Source organism: Vidua chalybeata, chromosome 3 (assembly GCF_026979565.1).
Source record: "Vidua chalybeata isolate OUT-0048 chromosome 3, bVidCha1 merged haplotype, whole genome shotgun sequence".
Classification (NCBI taxonomy): Eukaryota; Metazoa; Chordata; class Aves; order Passeriformes; family Viduidae; genus Vidua; species Vidua chalybeata.
In genome coordinates, this window is record NC_071532.1 from 34,849,507 (window position 1) to 34,867,814 (window position 18,308).

At 40.1% G+C, this 18,308-nt stretch overlaps 1 protein-coding gene across 3 annotated transcripts in view; it reads right to left on the bottom strand.

Moving 5' to 3' along the window:
* Positions 1-18,308, bottom strand: part of PLCB4 (phospholipase C beta 4) — a 166,678-nt gene that overhangs the window by 23,918 nt on the left and 124,452 nt on the right. For all 3 annotated transcript variants that reach the window (XM_053937646.1, XM_053937645.1, XM_053937644.1), the window contains 8 exons: positions 17,766-17,817; positions 15,450-15,552; positions 13,692-13,856; positions 10,711-10,915; positions 6,867-6,955; positions 6,325-6,475; positions 3,598-3,647; positions 3,411-3,476 (listed from right to left, as the gene is read on the bottom strand). In XM_053937646.1, the coding sequence (XP_053793621.1) occupies positions 3,411-3,476; positions 3,598-3,647; positions 6,325-6,475; positions 6,867-6,955; positions 10,711-10,915; positions 13,692-13,856; positions 15,450-15,552; positions 17,766-17,817 (881 nt within the window). The remainder of the gene's footprint in view (positions 1-3,410; positions 3,477-3,597; positions 3,648-6,324; positions 6,476-6,866; positions 6,956-10,710; positions 10,916-13,691; positions 13,857-15,449; positions 15,553-17,765; positions 17,818-18,308) is intronic.

Sequence of the window (18,308 nt, forward strand, 5' to 3'; positions counted from 1 at the left end):
TATGAGTGGGTTTTTTTTTTTTTTTGTAGCATCTTTTGTTTTCAAATGCAAAGTTTCAGTTGCTAACATGTCCTAGGTTGATTCAGAGTAAGTTTTCAGGTAAAAGTAGGTTCTAGTGATTTCCTCAAGCTCACTGAATCTGCACACCTTTCATATGAATATATTCAAAAATTATATGTCATTATAAACTGAAGCTACGGTTCTGCCAGCGTTCTGAGAGGCCACCTAATTGGTATAAAAAGACTCAAATCACAGCAAGAGTATCCATGGGAAAAGAATAGAAAGTCATTTACTGTTCCTTTGGGAACAGTGAGTGTGTGTGTGCAGAAATCACAGCTCAGGCTACTAAAGAGAAGAGGGAATAAATTCCCCTTATACAAACTGTTATTCCTGTCCAGTATCTCCCTAAAGGAACAAAAACACTGTGGACAACTGAAAACTGAGGTTTGGAGGATTCTCATTACAGAATACAAGGATGAGGAAATAAAAAGAAGGAACTAACATTTCCAGTTCAAAAATCCATGTTGCAGAACTTTATTTGTCTACAGTCCCCTCATCTTTTGTACTCCTACTTTTGCATCGTGAACTGGAGATTTTTTTCATGTTCTTTTTTACTAGGCTTTAATTCAAACAGTACATATTTTCAATGTCAATATGAATGTGCAGGAGATGCATTTGGGGATTTAGATCAATTATGCAATTCTGGTTACTGTCTAGAACCATATTAAATTCCTCAGGGACACTTGTGACCATCCCTGTTGTGTCTGAGACTGCTAAAACTGTACACCACAATCTTCTGTTGAGCTCCTGGGCTGGTAGAGAATATATCAAGGTAATCTCTCACTATCCTTCCTCTTTTGTCTAGCCCAAAGAGCACAGAAACTACCTGACAGCTCTGAAAAATATTAAAATGAATTAGGGGCCCATAAAAGCAGGCTGATAAAAAGTGAAGTTGGCTGACTGAGAAATGTCCTTTTCTTTGCCCAGCTGCCTGTGATGCCACCCCAGGTCATTCCCCTAAACAGTACTCACCATATAACTTGATAAAGAAGAGATAGAAACTAAAGGTCACCATTCAGACACATCAGCTGTTCTGTAGCTCAATGTAATATGGATATTAATTCATACTGGGAGATTAAGGTTACTTCAGGGAATGTAGGCAGGAAAAACTCTACCTCAAAAGCAGCCAAATGCAGGTGTTTAAATGGATGCATTGTTTAAAAAACAGCATTTCTGCACAGTATGCAGAAGTGACTGGACATATTATTTTAAATATGTCCAGTCACTTTTAAAACTACCTAAAGCACAGGTTACCAGAGCTAAGATTCAAGAGAAGTTATTCCTAACAAGGAGATTTTTTTAAAGTAGTGACAACTACCTGAATTTGCCACCGTTTTTCAGAAGTCAAACACAAGGAATACTACAGCACCAGCAGCTGATAGATCCCTCCTGGACTGAGGTTTGGATTGTGTTCTTTGCTCCCAAGAGCAATCATCTGCTCTTCAGCAATCCCAACAGAGGGATTTTTGGAGAATGTTATCGTACCTGCTGGAGCCAAAAAGGCTGAAATGCTGAACAGAGGTAAGTAAGTGGAAGATAACATCAAAGAACAACAGCAACAGGGTGTTGTGTGCTAGGAAGCCCGGCACCACTTAATTTTTGTTGGCCATAATGCATTTTCCAAAGCCAGTTTTAGATGGAAAAGCATTCCACTTTTCTCTCCTTAAGCATCATGGACAACTCCCTTCTGCTTGCTTACTCCTGCAGATCTCTGGAGTGTCTGTGGTTAAATGAGAGCCAGCCTATTTCTGGTGCTTTTAGGTTCAGCCTGCTTCAAACACAGGCTTCCTGAGGTTGATCATGGGTCACCAGCTGCAGAGTCCTGCTCCATCCCAGCTGATCAAATCCAGCAGGACCAGTGGTGAGCACACCCAGCACTGCCCTGAGACCACTGCTGACTCTCTGCATTCCAGGAGCTGCCCTGGCTGGGGCCTTTAGCCAGGCATGCCCTGGGCAGGCACTTTGTTGCTAGGACGAGCTCACCCTTTGCACTTAGGAGCAGCAGGACTCAGGCTGGCTCAGGCATGCAAGAGCTGTGCTTGAAATGCTGAAAGCCCTTCTGAGTGCAGGGCCTTTCTATATTATGGCTGGCAATTTGCTCCTCACATCAGAGGAAGCAAGTGCAAGCCTGAACAGACGGATTTTTTTTTTAATACTAGCAAGCACAGCCTTGGCTCAGATATCCTGTGGGTCACGTGTTTGAGGAGAGAGACCCCTGAGTAGGCCTGTTTTCTCCATAACCACAGGGCCACTGCTATAGCAAATTGCTGGCTGCTGGCCAATGAAATGACAAAGTATTGCTTAAAAATTAGAAGCCCCCAAAAAGATCAGCCCTATGAAGGTCTAGAAACTGTTGATATCAAAAAGTGTTGGTGACAGACACTTTTTTTTTTTTTGAGCATGGGCTTTGCACACAAGACAAAAATGCAGTAATCACTCATTTCCCTTCCGCACAGTCAGTAAGGAGGCTGAAATGTAACTAGTTAATTTTCTTACATGGCTTTCAATACTAAGAACCCCAAAAAAGTGCCAATTATGGAAAATAATTTCTCCATACTTCATTCTACAGAGTGTCCCATGCCCAAACAACAGTCAGGAAAACAAACACAAAGACTGATATTAGAAATGCCCAGGCAACCACATGACATCACATCTGCAGTGAATTGGTAAGCAAAGAGAGCAAGGGAACAACAGCCTCAACAGCCCAGAATGGATTTGTGGATTTTCTTTGCCAAAATTCAAAACTTGAGATATTTTCTTCACTTATTATAACTCCTTCTGTAACAAGAGTATGGTTTCCTAATGAAAGAGAGCAGGGCAAAATTGGCTGTAATTTCCTACCATGGAGTGTATTTGTGGCAGTGATATATGTAATTGTGGTATCACTGCCAAGAAAAAGCTGACTATGACGTGGTTAAAACAGATAGAAATGAGAAGGACCAGGGCTCTGCATTTCTCAGCTACACATCCCAGCTCTCTCTGGTGATTTTGCAGTTTCTCCAGTGCCTGTTTCATTGCAGCACCACCTCCCTCCCATCATTACTGCCTGGTTTTTCCATGTCAATAAGTCGTGCAAGAGGGAGCAAGACAAAATCATTACCTGAAAAAGGTGAGCCTTGAGCGTTTGTATGGGTCAAACAAATGTGCAGCCAGCCTCAGGCAGACACACAAAGGGTTGCTGAAGGGAAAGTGTGCTCACTGCAGCATATTGCAGTCCATTTAAAACATGTATGCCTTTCTTGGGACTCCAACTACCATCCCTTAGTCTTCTCCTATAATTTAATTAGAAACTGCCTGTGCTAGTGAGCAACTGTTTAAAATTGGGCTCAGAGAACCCTTAATGATCATACCTTGGCATGTTTCTTCTTTAAGGCATTCAGCTCTTTCTGCTGTTTCTTTAAATGCTTTATATACGCCTGAAAAAAAGATAAGCTGGATCAGTTTTTCTGTGGCCATATTGACTTTAGCCAGGTAAAATCCTGGCTACGTAAACAAAAAATTAGGAGTACCGCCTGAAAAGCTTGTGTCAATACTTACCTTCATTTGCTTTAAATCTTCTATCTTCACTTGAGGAATAAGGTCTATACCTGGGAAGGTATTGATATAGTTTATATAAAATTTCATACATACTAGTATATCTCAAATTCAAAATTTGAGTTTTATCACAGCAACCTATATTTACCTTAACAATTAATTAATGTTTTTCACCACATGAAAAAAAAATAATCACAGGTTAATGAGAAAATTACTTGTCAAGATTTAGCTAAGATACAGTAATTTCCTTTCCCCATGCACTCTTCAATCAGTTGCCTTGTGGAAAAAGAACTGAATCAATGAGTGTATTTTAATCTCTTACGGTTCTGGACTGAAGTGTCAAAACACAGCAATCAAAGAATTGAAAAAAAGGTCATTTTTGCAAACACAGCAAACCATTTATGCATATTAAAACAACTTCAGAATTTTGGTTCCTAGCTGGAGATTGCTCTGGCACCACTTCTTGCAGTGGGGAGGTTTCTTGGGTAGGTTTCTGCATGACTATAAAACTGAGGCTAGGTTTGCTTCTCCTCAGGTTAAAACACAGGAGGGAAAATTAACTTGCAGCCTGTGTGGTAACAAAAATAAAATTTGCATTTTTCTTAATACCAGGCTATGGGAAAAGGAGTAGAAATGTGCTCCAAGACTAAAGGAAAGTTAAAAAATGAAGGAGAAACAGAAAACCAAAAGAAGTGAAAATTCTAATGAAATTTCAATCACACAAGACTAACATTAATATATAGAATGAAAATGAAATGAATGAAAGTGTTTTGGTCACTTTACCTGCAATGCAAACAAAACCTAATCTCATTTAATGTTTATGCTTTCATAAATGCTATGTGACATATTAAGGGCTTTTTAAAAACTACTAAGCACATCCTACATGTAAGTGTTAATAAAAATGTCAATACAATGCCATGAAAGCTGTAATTTTTAGGTTTTCCTGAGGTTTCATACAGAAATGTTGGCCTGTGTATAAATACACTGCAAACATTATTAGTTACTGCACTTAATAATGTCTGTGGACTATAAGATTTCCTTTGCCTTGAAGAGGACTTTCTGGGTTTTAAGGTGAATTTAACTGGAAAATGCTCAGACACTGTAAAAGGGGGAAAAAAAAAAAAAAGGAGAGGGGGAGGAGAGGTAGGCAATCCCCTTAGGGAATATGAATATTTTCTTAGATGCATAAGACTCTGCTCAAGTATATGGTATCCACATTAGTCTAGTAAATGAGACAGGAGCAGATGTAGACACAGATAGAGGCTGAAGTTTTCAAAAACACAAGTGATTTGACTCTTACTGAAAATCTGAGACAAAAAAAACCCCACATTCTTGTGCATTTCAAAGCCGTCCCCATTTTGATGTAATTTCTAACAGCAAGATGAGTTGTGTATTTTAACAGTTCTGAATAACAGAATTATTCAGATCTTAGTAAATCATAGAGATAAGAAACACAAAATAAGGATCATGACACGGGATATAGAAATGAGCAGCTCTATTTTAACATGCAAGAATACAGATGAAAAGTGCAGTCAGGAAAGTGTAAAGCACTGAAACCTCAGGTCTGCATCAATTTAAAACATTTACTGCATAGAACCACTACACAGAACATTTCCTTAGCTGTCCAGGTCTGGCTCCATGGCCAGCAGGAATCTGTTGTCAACCTCACCAAATTTATGCTTGATTAATGCACACTAAAGCATTACACTTGTGCATCAGGGTCACGGTACATGAAATGTGAAAACACCTCGCTGCATGAAGTAACCAGGGGTTCACACCAGGGAAGAACTTTTGAAAGAGTTCAGGTGCCAGAGACAACCTGAGGCTTTGATTCATTGCCAAAAGTGACTCCAGAGAAATGGCACTTGGGCTCTCAAGAGATCCCTTCCCAAGAGTGTACTCAGCCACGAGTGCTTAAATTTGAGAACAAGAGCTCTGTATGCTCCTTTTCCCTCCTGGCAATATCTTTGGGCCAGGCTGGATGAGTGAGAGAACCACATGCTAATTCTTGTGGCCCACTAACAGAAATATTTATTGTCTGTCATTCAGCTGTACAAATTTGCTTTCTCACTTAATCTTCATTACCTGTGATGATATGGGAGAAATAATCGCATTTGAATGTATAAAATGGCTTTGTAGAGGCAATGGTGAAGAGTTAGGAAAAAATACTTATTCACTTATAAATGAGCATATCAAAAATTTTTTTTTTACAATAAACATGCCATTTCCATAATCACCATTCAGAGTAAAACCACACTGTGAAAACATTTCTAATTGTTAGGAAATCTCTACAGAATTCAGTGAATTCTAAATGCCTTTAATTACTTAAATCTGCAACCCTGCCAAGGGATTTGTGAGGGGATTTTTGTGAGGAGAGTTTCTGTGGACTATGCCAGATAATAGTCACTCCTATTGGTACTCCTTTAGGAATCTTTACCAGTAAACTATTCCCAGAGCCATGCAGTTTATGTGTATAATATACAGATAAAATAAAAAAATATAGCTGCATACTACAGGTATACAGCTATACAAAGAGGTCACTTTGTGAAATAAAGCTGCATTACCTTTATACAGTCATTTTAGCAATACACTAAATTCTTTTGCAATTAGCCAAACATAACTCCCAGTGGCAAAATGATAAGAATGAATATAACTCCAGAATTAAACCTGAATGATGAGTGTTCCTGTGTGGCTTTGTGAACCAGAGCAGAGGGAGGGATTTTTGAGTACCTTTCTTAGCGTCGGTGCCAGACCCAAAGCCTGCGGTGGTGCTGGGTCGAAGCTCAGAGCTGCTCTGAGGTGTTACATTGGCTTTGGGATTATTGGCTTTTCCTTTCTTTTCATTCTTGGAAGTGTCATTTGGTACATCAGCTATATCACTCTGAAAGAAACATCATAATAAATTGATTGTTCTTTTCACCTGTAGCGTAAAAAGCTGGGGAAATTTCTGAATGGCTTACTTTAAACATAATGAAATTGCAACATATTTTCAAACAATGCTATAGTAAAGCATTTGTAACCTATTCCAAGTAGCTACTTACTAAAATACAATTTGGTCCTCATTTATTAAATTCTCTTCTCCTAAAGGATGTATTAATGTGATCCATGAAAAGCCAGTCAGTATTTCAGTAAATGACATAAGCCTGACAAAGAAGCTTATATTTGAAAATGAGAAGTGATAAGGTGCATGGATTGGAGAAGGACCAGTTCACTTTAAATAAAGAACACAGTATGGACAGAAGTGGGTTGTGCTTGTCATTGATTTTACTTACTGTTTCAATACCCATAGCTCTCATTTGGTCTGCTCTTTTTTCTGTGATAGACAAAAATTTCTTTGGATCTGATAAAGCATCCACGATATCTGTAAGAAAAAAAAAAAATCAACTTTTTGTGAGTTTCGAAGCCATCTGGAAATTAGTATTTTACAAAAGTTTTATTCTATCCCTGTTATTATGAGACATGGCTTGCAACAGGAGTCCAGCTTTCTGCAATGAATTTGGCAGGACTGAAAGTGCTTATTTCTGCAGCACCTGGAACATGGAACAATTCATAATGCACCTTGGTAATCCAGGTACCTTATTTAGGAAAAACCCAGTGACTCTGTCAGACTGCTCTAACTTCCTCCCAGTTACTGACTGTAGAATTTGAGACCAGGATGGGATCTCCTGAACCACAAAGCACTAACTTTGTCCCTTGGTTGAGGGGTGCTGACTGACTTGGGACTGCAGGGAATTGCAGAAAATGCCATTATATTTCCTAGCTAAAGAGCAGTTTCAGGTGAATTAAAGCAATCTATTCTCAGTAGCCTTTGTGATATTCCATGTCTGGGACATGACAGGCTGTGAGATGGCTTTTCTAGGCATGACCAGCATCTGAATCTTGCACACGACACAGTACCACCTGTGGTACCACAGCTCTGGGTACCAGACAGATTACTGAATCTGTTTTCCAGTGCAGAGATAAATGTGCAAGCACAGGTTCACAGCATGACAAAGTTACAGGAGTTTTTTACCTGCATATCAAATAATCTCTTCCTGTGCTTAACTCCAACGGTCAGGAAAAAAAAAAAAAAAAAAAAAAAAAGAGAAAATATCCAACCCATCAAGAGGTTTGGCAAGAAACTTCTTGTTCAAAGTAAGGGCTGGGCTTTATCATCTCCCTCCCAACCTGAGTTGTTCTATGGAATGTTCCTCTGAAGCCACAGCTCAGACAGGCCTCCCATTCCCACAAAAGTTGTATTAAACACTTAGAATTACCCTTGAGATCTGTTTATCTACACGAATAGGTCATCTCCAGTAACTGCTGTGACCCACTGATGTCTCGTGAAACTTATTTCACACAGACAAAAGCCATGTAGGATTTCTTTTTAGCCATGGCAATGGCTTGTGGCTGAGCACGGACTGTTTCTCCTCTCCCTAATTCATTAAGGATGTCCTTTTGTCCTTGGCACACACATTTCAGTGAAAACCCAGGGCTACCCTGCCAGCACTGTGCATCACTTGGAAACTGAAGCTGATTATCAGGAGCTGCTAGGTAAAAATGCCTAACGTGTTTGGGAGAGCAGGACCTCTGTGGGCTGTGCAAGGAACCACACCAGCACATCCCCAAAGGCTCAGCACTTCTGAGGGGAGGTGACTCATCCCTGTCCTCTGCTTATGCTCCCCTTTCTCCCCAGGGAGGTGAGCTGGGGGTGGGGAGCAGCATTCTGTGGGAGAACTGCAGTTAAATACAAAACTCTGAGAATCTTTGGAAGAGTGCATTACAGAGGGCACCAACCACTAACCTGACAGCCAGGCTTACTCACTACAGATTTCCAGAATAGAAGCTTCTCTTTGGAGAATGCTGCTTCATTTGCATCAATTTGTGCCATTATTGTGCTTTTATTGGGAACAGAGGGGCTGATGCAAATAAACCACAAGAAATTACAAAACTATAAAATAAAATAAGAAAACCACATCTTTTAAAGCCTGCAATGCATCACCCGTTCTAGTTATTATTCGGGGCACATTTAAAAATCTTACTCATACAGGTTAAAAAAACAAAAAAGAAAGAAAAAAGAAAGAAAAAAGAAAGAAAAAAGAAAGTAGGCAGCTACTGACTTGAGCTCTACCTTCCTACAGGTTTGCTAAAACAACCATGGAGATCCTAATGATAGCTCATAAAACAATGAGAAGTTCACTATAGATGATAAGTAATTAAAAACCACATGCCAGCAGAATACTAATGATTCCACCTGAGTGTCAGAAGTTATCTCCCAGGTGTTCACCATGCTGCTGTTCCATACCAAGGAGGAAAATACATGAGGCACATCCAGCCTATCTGGGAAGGGAGAGGAGAACTAGAATTGAGCTCATTTAGCTCCTGCTCATATGGAGGCTGCTTTTGCCACTGCTGACAGTAAACTACAACCACCAGCCCTCCCCATTTTACTGTAACAACACTGTTACTTAGGGGTAGCAACGTTTTCTATCAAACAAACCACCTACAGCGCTACTGACACTGTAGCACACAATTTGCAAATTCTAAACTGGTGTTGAAATTCTCTTTGGAAAACTAGCCTTTCACTTCTGCACGTGCAGAATGCAGTTTAAAAAATAAATTAAACAAATATTTGCTCCTTATGGGTCCAGCACACTCAGCAGCTGAAGCCACATCAAACTCAGTGCTAAATTTAAATTCTATTCTTAGAAAAAGTCTGGTGTCATAGAACATCAATCCCAAATCAGAAGCATGTCCTTAGTTGAGAAAATATTTAAACTGAGTCATTTGCTGCCAAAAGCTTCAGTACAGGTAAGAATTAAAGGGCACACTTAAATATGTCTCTTAGACTGATGGTTCAATTACCCTTGAGAATTTCAAGTTTAGGGAGAAGCTTACATTTCTCTTGAGTCAAAGTCCCTGCAGTTAAATACTGTGGATGAAACGTGCTGCATAATGGCATGGTGGTGCTACAAGGCCTGTGGCAAAACTCCCGCTGACTTGCCAGAAACCAGGATTTCACATGTGAACAACACAAATGCTCCTGTAACACCTTTTTTCCATGAAATGTTGTTACTGAAGTCTCAGCCTGTTAATTTTTTAAAGCCTGGATAAGCACCAGCCAACACAGACTTAAGGATCGGTTAGGTCAACCTTCCCTTCCTCAGTTTCTACTATAGAAATCACACTCAGAGAAGTGCAGCCATTCTTTGCATGGCAGCAAGTTTGAAATGGGCTTTGTGAAGAGAAAAACATTGGTTTGATCAATATCTTTCATCAGTAACTCCTGAGGTAATTGCTGTAGAGTCAGAGCACTAGCATTTTGTGCAATTCCTACTCTACAGTTTTAAATGCTTTATGTATTGTCCAATGCACAAGCAAATTTCATCTGGGGTGAGGAAGCCCTTTCTGTCAGGGGAACTCAAGCATTACACAGATTTTAGTGGTGTAATGATTATTCTCAGCTCTTTGCTCCCACACATGTGTGGAAATTTGCCACTGCTAAGTATAAATGACCACAGCTCTGCCAACATGATCATGGATATGGCTCACATTAAATTAACTTTCCTGAGAACCCAAAAAACAATTAAACCACACTAAAGACATGTACAATCGGGAGAGAAAAATGCAGAGATGTTCTCAATGCTGAATTATTTCACTGGCCATTTCCAAAAATATGCCAATATTCCCAAGAATATAGAATTGTTTTTGTTTGAAAAGAACCTATATTTCTGCATGTATTATTTTATATTTGCAGGCCAATCAATATAGATAAAGTACATCATCCTAACCTTACAGATATTTATGTCACACAATATGTAATAAAAAAAAAAAGACTTTAAATTGTCAACAATCAAATTGAGCTAAGTAGTAGTAGCTTATTTTCCACATTATTTTCTCATTTTATTACATTGATGCTTTTATCATCAACACTGAGGCAGGCCCTTGGTCAAAAAGCAGATTCCTTCTCTCAATACCCAGAGATTCCAAGGAGATACAGAAAGTTAGAAATACTGAATCTTTCCATCCTCCAGCACTGCACATGTGCTTCTGGCTGGCACAGTGACCCTGGAGCATTCAGGACTTGCACACCAACACTCAAGAGCCATAGCACACCGAGACAAAGGCTGATCTCACCTCCAAATCCATCAGGCACGTAAGTTTTAAGCACAATGTTGCAGAAAACCGTTGGAAGAGAAAGGGGTTTGTTGCCCTCATTCCGGAGGGAAATGTGTCTGTAACCTGCTTGCAGCCCATCCAGAGGCAGGATCCTCTGACCAATCAGCTTATTATTGTCATCATACACTGCTATTCTCAGGACAGCAAGGTCAGGGAGGATAACCTGGAAAGCCACAAAACACAGACATTTAATGGCACTGACACAGCAGCTCCCTTCCCGCCTCCCGTGTGTGAACTCTGGATGCCAGAAACTATCAGCACTGTAAGATCAGGTTATTCCCTGCAAACCCCAGTTTTCAAAATTAAATCTTTCATAGAAAAGCTTTTTTTCACCCTAAATAACGGGTAGATTTCAGGTTATGTAAATCCTGCAGCTCACAGTTACACCAGCTAAATATTTTGTGTATTTATTTTTCATTACTGAAGACTGGTGGCAGTGATAAGAAGGCAAGTAAATACTGCATGAGAAATGACAGATACAGCAGCAATCAAAGGGCAGGTAGTGCTGGATCAGGAGGAATTATGACAGAAAGATGGGATTTGGGATGCATCCAAAAGGGCCAGGAGAGTGCAAGCACAGGCTGCTGGGGATGTCTGAGCTGCTGAAATGCTGTGCTGCCAGCAGAGGTGGGTGTGCTGCACTCAGGACGTGGGGGTTCAAGGCACACATGGGAACAGGGATACTGCAGCCTCCTGCACCTGTCAGTCCCCAGCTGGGCTGACCAGGACAGGAACAAAGAGATCCCCTGCCCTCCCTGCAGCAGAAGTGCTGCCTCTGTGCCTGCAGCAGTGAGGAGGAGGCAGACTAACAGAGGTGCAACTCCTCTGCCAGCCCACCCCTACCACACACTGGGAAAGACTTCCCACTCCTTCCCTACCTGGTGCTACTCACCATCTCCTGTGGGACAAAAGTAAACTGTAAACTGTGTCTGCCTTCTCCCTCAGACCTTGCCCCTGCCACTTCCATTCTCAGTCTTGAGGAGCACAAAATAAAGGCTGCTTTTGGTCTCTGAACCCATGTGAGCAGTTCATAGACATCCTGCTCTACTCAACTACATTTTAGCACTCCCAGCACAGGTCACCACCAGCACCTACTCCCTCCTCCCCTTACATAACAGAGGGACAACACAGAACCCAGGTCAGAGCGACTGAAACTTTATTTTAATTAAAATAAATATGAGAAAACATGACAGAAGAACAATCAAACACAGTACCTGAGAACAACTGTGTAGGGTTAAGCATCAGCCTGAGAAGAACACTGCAACCCAAGCAGGGCAGGTAAGATCTCTCCCCTACAGGTCACAGATCAGCACATCTTCCATTACATGATGATCTTTGACACAGATTTGCCAGGGACCAGAAGTAGGGACTGAGTTTATTGTTCCCTCTGCATTAATCAGTTCAGTGGTATCCTGCTAGACACTTCCATCCTCTCATGATGTTTTAGCACTGTGCACCCCGTGCCTTCAGTATCTCCAGCTGGAGGAATCCTTCCTGCTGTGTTCCTGCCACCCACCTGCTTGATCTTCAGGGTATGCTGATTACAGTGCTAAGCTATGATAAGGGCCTGACGTGAAGAAAAACAATCTCTTGGCTGACCTACAAGCTCAAGAGAGCATGTGTTCATGGGATTGCTCACTGGAGAGTAGTAATGAAAAATATTGGCCTCAGCCTCTGTACCCATGTCCCAACACACAGGCTGCACAGGGGTGCACCCTTGAATGTATGGCCCTTTTGATATAAGAAATCAGACAGCAGCAGATGCTGGTCATATGGCCAGCAAGCCATGGGCAGCCAAATTGCTTGTACATAAGCATCTTCCCTGTGCCTCCTCACACACAGAGAACAGCACCTGAAGTCACATTCGTTCCAGAATGTGAGCTCAGAAAAAACTCTTGCATCAACAAAATTTCTCTTAAAAACTGGCTATGCTGTTAAGAAGGCAGATTAAGTGTGTAATATACCCAAGTGTGATGAGTTATCACCACTCAGAAAAATGTCTGAAATTTGGACTAGAAGTCTGGACTTTGGAATAAAAGAGCAACAATTCTGCATGACAACAAAACAGGTGTAAGCAAAACAGATGTTATCCAAGACAGCACTGTAACACATGTAGTCTGGATGAAACTCCAGGCAACAGAAGAAAAATAAAATAAATATATATATATATGTGTGTGTGTATCATATATATATAAAGACTGAGAGACAAAAACTGAACACGGACAAATGGTCTCTCTCTTTAAATCCCCCATGCCAAGAAAAAAAAGGGTTGTTTTTTCTTTCAGTATTGGAAAAAAAAAAAAAAAGAAGAAGGTACATGATGCACATGGACTACTGAAGGAGGGAGCTGGCAACACGCCTGAGGAACACAGCACCCTTCCAACTTTTCCATGTAATGACATTGACCTTAGCTTTGGATGCAGCATCTCACCTGCCCTCTGGGCTGAAGGAACAGTGCAAGATAGCAGCCACTGCCAGGGCAGGGAAGAAGAAATCTCCAGGGAATGATGGTGTCCACCAGCGGGGCTCATTCTGAGCAGACTGCATACCTTGAACACAGGCATGGTCACAGAGGAGGTGGCTACCTCCAAGTGGGAGGAGGAAGCAAAAGGGAGGAAAAAGCCAAATGGAAACAAAAACAACAAAAAAAATATCATGTGATAGCTACAAAGGTTATCTGTTAGAAAAATAAAACCAAAGCAAAATTAAGAAAAAAACAGAACCAAAACAAACCAAAACCAAGCAACCTCTTGAAAGCTGACTTCAGCTTTCCATTGTTTACGGCAGTAAACAGGGGCCCTACAAACCCTTTTCCATGGAGCAGCACTCATCCATGTGAGCAGGCAGGCTGAAGCAGGGAGGGCTGGCTCAGGAGGGCAGGGTAGCTCATGGGCATGAGCAAAGCACAGGCTGTGCTCTGCAGAGATGCCACATCCTACCTTCCTGAAGACAAAGGACTCCTCGTTGTACACAGGGTTCAGGCCGTTGTTCATCACCATGCGTGTACGGAACTCCTTGCGGATCGTGTCCGTGGGCAGCCCGTACATGTCCACCTCCACGTAGGTCCCAATCTTCTTGTCTGACAAGAACTGCCCAGATATCACCTGCAACACAGCAACAGAGCAAAGAAAAGCAGTGTAGAGGAAGGATATTGGAAATGGTGGTTATTTCTTACTGAAAAATGGTTTATAGCTGACAGATGAGTTTAGCTCCTTGTGTGCAAACAGTGTATTTCAAACTGCACCTCTTTGGAAAAGCTTCTATGATCAGATATAGAAATACAACCTTCATCTGAAGTGGTATTACCAGCCAGTGTCTCACAGATGTATTCACTGTAAGAAAACACTGAATGGAACGACCAGATCTGGCACTGCTATTCCACAACTTCTAACACTCTGTTCAGAGGCACTTTTTTCTATGATACATCTTGATCACAAGAGGTAAAGGAAACTATTGTCTACTTTCACTTAGGTGAAGGTTTGAAACTAATCATGTGCCAGTCTGACTCCATATTAAGTGTCTGGAAAGTGCAGGATGCTTAAAAAGTGAAAAAACTAAAAACCCACACGATTCCTCAGTATCATTAGAGATATGAAGATTTGTTGCCATTTCACTCCAAGTCAAGATTAATCTAGCCACAGCAGGTGATTACTCCAGGGAAAATTTTTATTTCACTAAGATGATCTATTACTTAAAAATACAGCTAATGTTTTCATTACTACAATCAAGGAGGGAAGAAAAAAACTGAAACATGATTTCACAGACTTAAGCTCATTCCAAATCCTGTTGTTTCCATGACCTAACATCCTTCTGGGGAGCACTCTGGATAACAGATCTGAAAAGTTATGTGGCTGAGGACTATCATTGCTGGATTTTGCTCCACTCAACTCCTTAATTACAAAATTTTTATGTAATTTTCTACTAGTTTTAGTCATAATAGAAAAGTAAATGTCAAAATACATGGCCTAGGAACCATCTGACCCCACTTCCTTCTTGGAAGGAAAGTGCTTTGATTACCATTTAAGAAAAACTTAAATAAAACATGCTTATTCTACTAGAGGTACAAATAGAACTTAGTTCAACATCTAGAATGCATGAGGAATGCTTGGCCAGCAAGGGTGTGAAATTTAAATGCAGCCCATGGAAAATGCTAAATGAAAGCTGAAGTCTTTTGCTCACCAAACAGGTTTTACAATCATCAGCCTCTCACAGAACTTGGTACCTAACCATGCTGTAGAACTACAACGGGAGTTTTATGGACTTCATTACTCATGGATAACTCCAAAGTAAGGGCCTGCCTCACACCAACCATTTTTCTCCATTCATTTTGAAAATATCCTGTCTGTGTGTGCCTAGACTCCTCCCTGCTCCATGGTGAAGAGTGATGCTGTGCAATATCATACTGTGCATGGGAAGGAACGTCACTCCTTTATCCATTTGTGTGGGCCCACGTATTTCAAAAACACCACCAAGGTTGTCAGAACACCACCATGTGCAATAACACATCATTTCCAATTCTATCATATTGCACTCAGATCAAGGAAACAAAGGCATCTTAGCCAGCAACATTAAAAAAAAAAAAAGGAAACAATTTGCTGAAGTCTATCCAGTCCAAGCACATTTAGTGCATATATCCAATTTCTGGTGATTTTAAATGTGCTTTTGGATGTGATGCCAGCTGTCTGTTGCTGTTTTACCTGTACAGAACACGTTGCAGCAATAACACCATCTACAGGAGTTTCAGAGAACGGGTCAAACGTCCTGTCTGGCCGTCGCATGAAATCTGGCTTTAGTAGATACCTTATTTCAAGGGGAAAAAAAAAAGAGAAAATTATTCTTGATTAGAAATTAAAATTGTATTAAATACATATGAAATGGATGTTCTGCATTTAAACAATGAGCTGTCCTACAGCAGTGTAAAATACAGACTCATCCAGCTGCAAGTGTGAGGAAGTAAAAGAAAGTATTACTGTTGTCTGGAACACAGATAAACACTAATTTTCAATTTGAATTACCAGCTACTGAGAGATGAAATCAATCTGGGATTTTAAGATAAAAATAAATGTAATATAATCAAGGACATTTCAAAACAACTGAATAATACAGTTTAAAAATACAGGCAGTTACCATGTAATAAAACACAGATGCTCTCATTTGTTTTAATACTTTAACACTTTGGAAAAGCACAGAGGGATTTTTCAATTTTATTTTTCCAGATGAAGCAGTTCCTTACCGTTCCAGACTTATACACTAAATTTCAGCTTGAAGCTGTTTTTTTTCATTGTGGTTATGAAACCCTGGGGGAAACAACTGATAATGTCAGTGCTGACAGATTGTTAATTATAGCAGCATGAAAGGTACCACCACAGTAACAATCACAATACCTCCCTGAGGACCTCACACTGCATCAACATATCAATGAAGCCAATTTGTGTTCTGGTGCACCAAAACCCAAGGATTTTGCCATCAAAATGAAACAGCAGTTGATCACTGCAGAAAGGCTGCACATTACAGACATTCTCTTCCACTGATGGAAGAAAATGTGCAACTAGAAAAATCTTGCTAATTCTACAACCCTGACAGAAAAAGCTGCTAGAAAATGAATTTTTATCCACCCTTAGTCTCTCTAGTCAATCACTGGTACACAATATGATAAAGGCCTAGACAGAATTCAGAGGTTAAAAAATGTTAAAAAAATTCCAGTGGAAAGAATTTCAATGTTTTTACCCATTTTAAAATAAAATGGTTTCTGTTTGGAAGTAATATTACTTCTTTGTCTTCTATTAAAAATGTTTTTCTTCCATTAGAAAATGGATTTCTTAATATTTTGTTAATTTAAAACAGGTTGGGGCAGAAGGGAACTAACTATCCTTAGCCTCTGTTTTCAGCCTGCTGAAATAAAAAATGCTGAAATGATCTTGCTTCATCAGCATGAAAGCTGCAAATCTAAGAAAAGAGGAGTCCAGGCAGGAGGAAGTGCTCAGTTTTTCATTTCCCTCCTGTGACTGAAACACTACCATATTTACAATGCATATCAAAACATTACCATGCATTCCCACTACATTATTATCAAAACACCGAAGTAAGAATCCAGGAATTTAGTCCTTCAGAGAATTTGGCAAAAGTAAGCAGGTACTCTTTTACTAAGCTGGTGAGTCCAACAGGAAAGGAACCAAAAGAAAGCTTTGGTTTCTTTGGTTTCTCTGCCATAAGAAAGCTTTGGTTTTCTTCTATTCTTGTTGTTTTGATTGAAATTGCAGAGAGTGCACCTTTGTCAAAGCCAAGAGCCTCTTCTAGAGTGCTCACAACTGTATTAAAGGCGTGGAACAGCCAAGCACTGTGTGCCCATTCTGCAAGTGAGCAATTTTACTAAGCTCCATCTACTCAGACTTTCTGAGTAAGATCTGCAGTAGTAAAAGAGTAGTTCCTTCCCAGGAAGAGTTTGCAGATTCTGACATGTTTCTGGACTGTCATTTCCTGTGATTCATTAAACTTCTCCTTTTCTCCTGGTGCTAATGATCAGTCTATTCTATTAAGGTCTATGCTCAGCATTTGAGAAAAATCTATCAGCATCCCTTGAACATCCTTTGTCATGCAAAAATCACAAGCAAGAACATTAAAAATAATGTTCACTATGTATTCAGATTCCACTTGTCCAAGTAAATTTGGCAATTCTGTGAACTGTGCAATTCCATTCTGAAGCATATCTTCAAAGAAAGGCTGAGAGCAGAAGGCGGAGATGTATTTGAATAACTGTGGACAGTATTCATGGTCTTCATAATATGAACACAATGTGTTTTGGATCTCATTTAAAAACTGGGCAAAATTAAAAGCATATTTATTAGAATATCTCCTTCTGGGGGATAATTCTCCCTGAACTCTGCTGATTTCTACTCTTCACCTAGAATCCCATTTTCCTTTTGTAACACATAATTAACAGTGACAAAATCTTATTAAAACCTTAGTAAAGGACTCTGATACACAGTGACAACAGTTTAAATCATATCACTCACCCACATGATCCATTGTACTCAAATTTTCCTTGATTCAATTGCATTGCTAAATCTGCCAAGAGAGAAAATTTACTAACTTTCCTGCTGAATAATGCAGATAATGAACTAGATCAGAAAATAAGACTTTTTCCAGAATAATAGGTTTAAACAAAAGATAAATTTAATGCATAAAAACCCCACATCTAAGAAGTAAAAGGAAGCAACAGGAAAACTTCATATTTTTTCACGGGAGTAACAGCTTTACCAAGTACGCTGAAGTCCATGCTGTGCTTAGGAAAAAGTCTTTCCCTGAATTCAAACACACTTGGCTGGCAGGGAAGTAACAACTGTGGACATGTCAAGTGTCTGGGATGGGATTTCAATCATCTAATTTCTGGTATCTACAGTGCAGATGTCCACATTTTTGCAGATCACTTTGAATAACAGAGGGATGCAGGAGCTTTAACAGTGCAAATAACCTGAGAATAAAAAATATACTAGAGGAAACATCCTTGAAGAATGTATTCCATCACAATGGCAACCACCTCTGATGAAGCTGTCTGT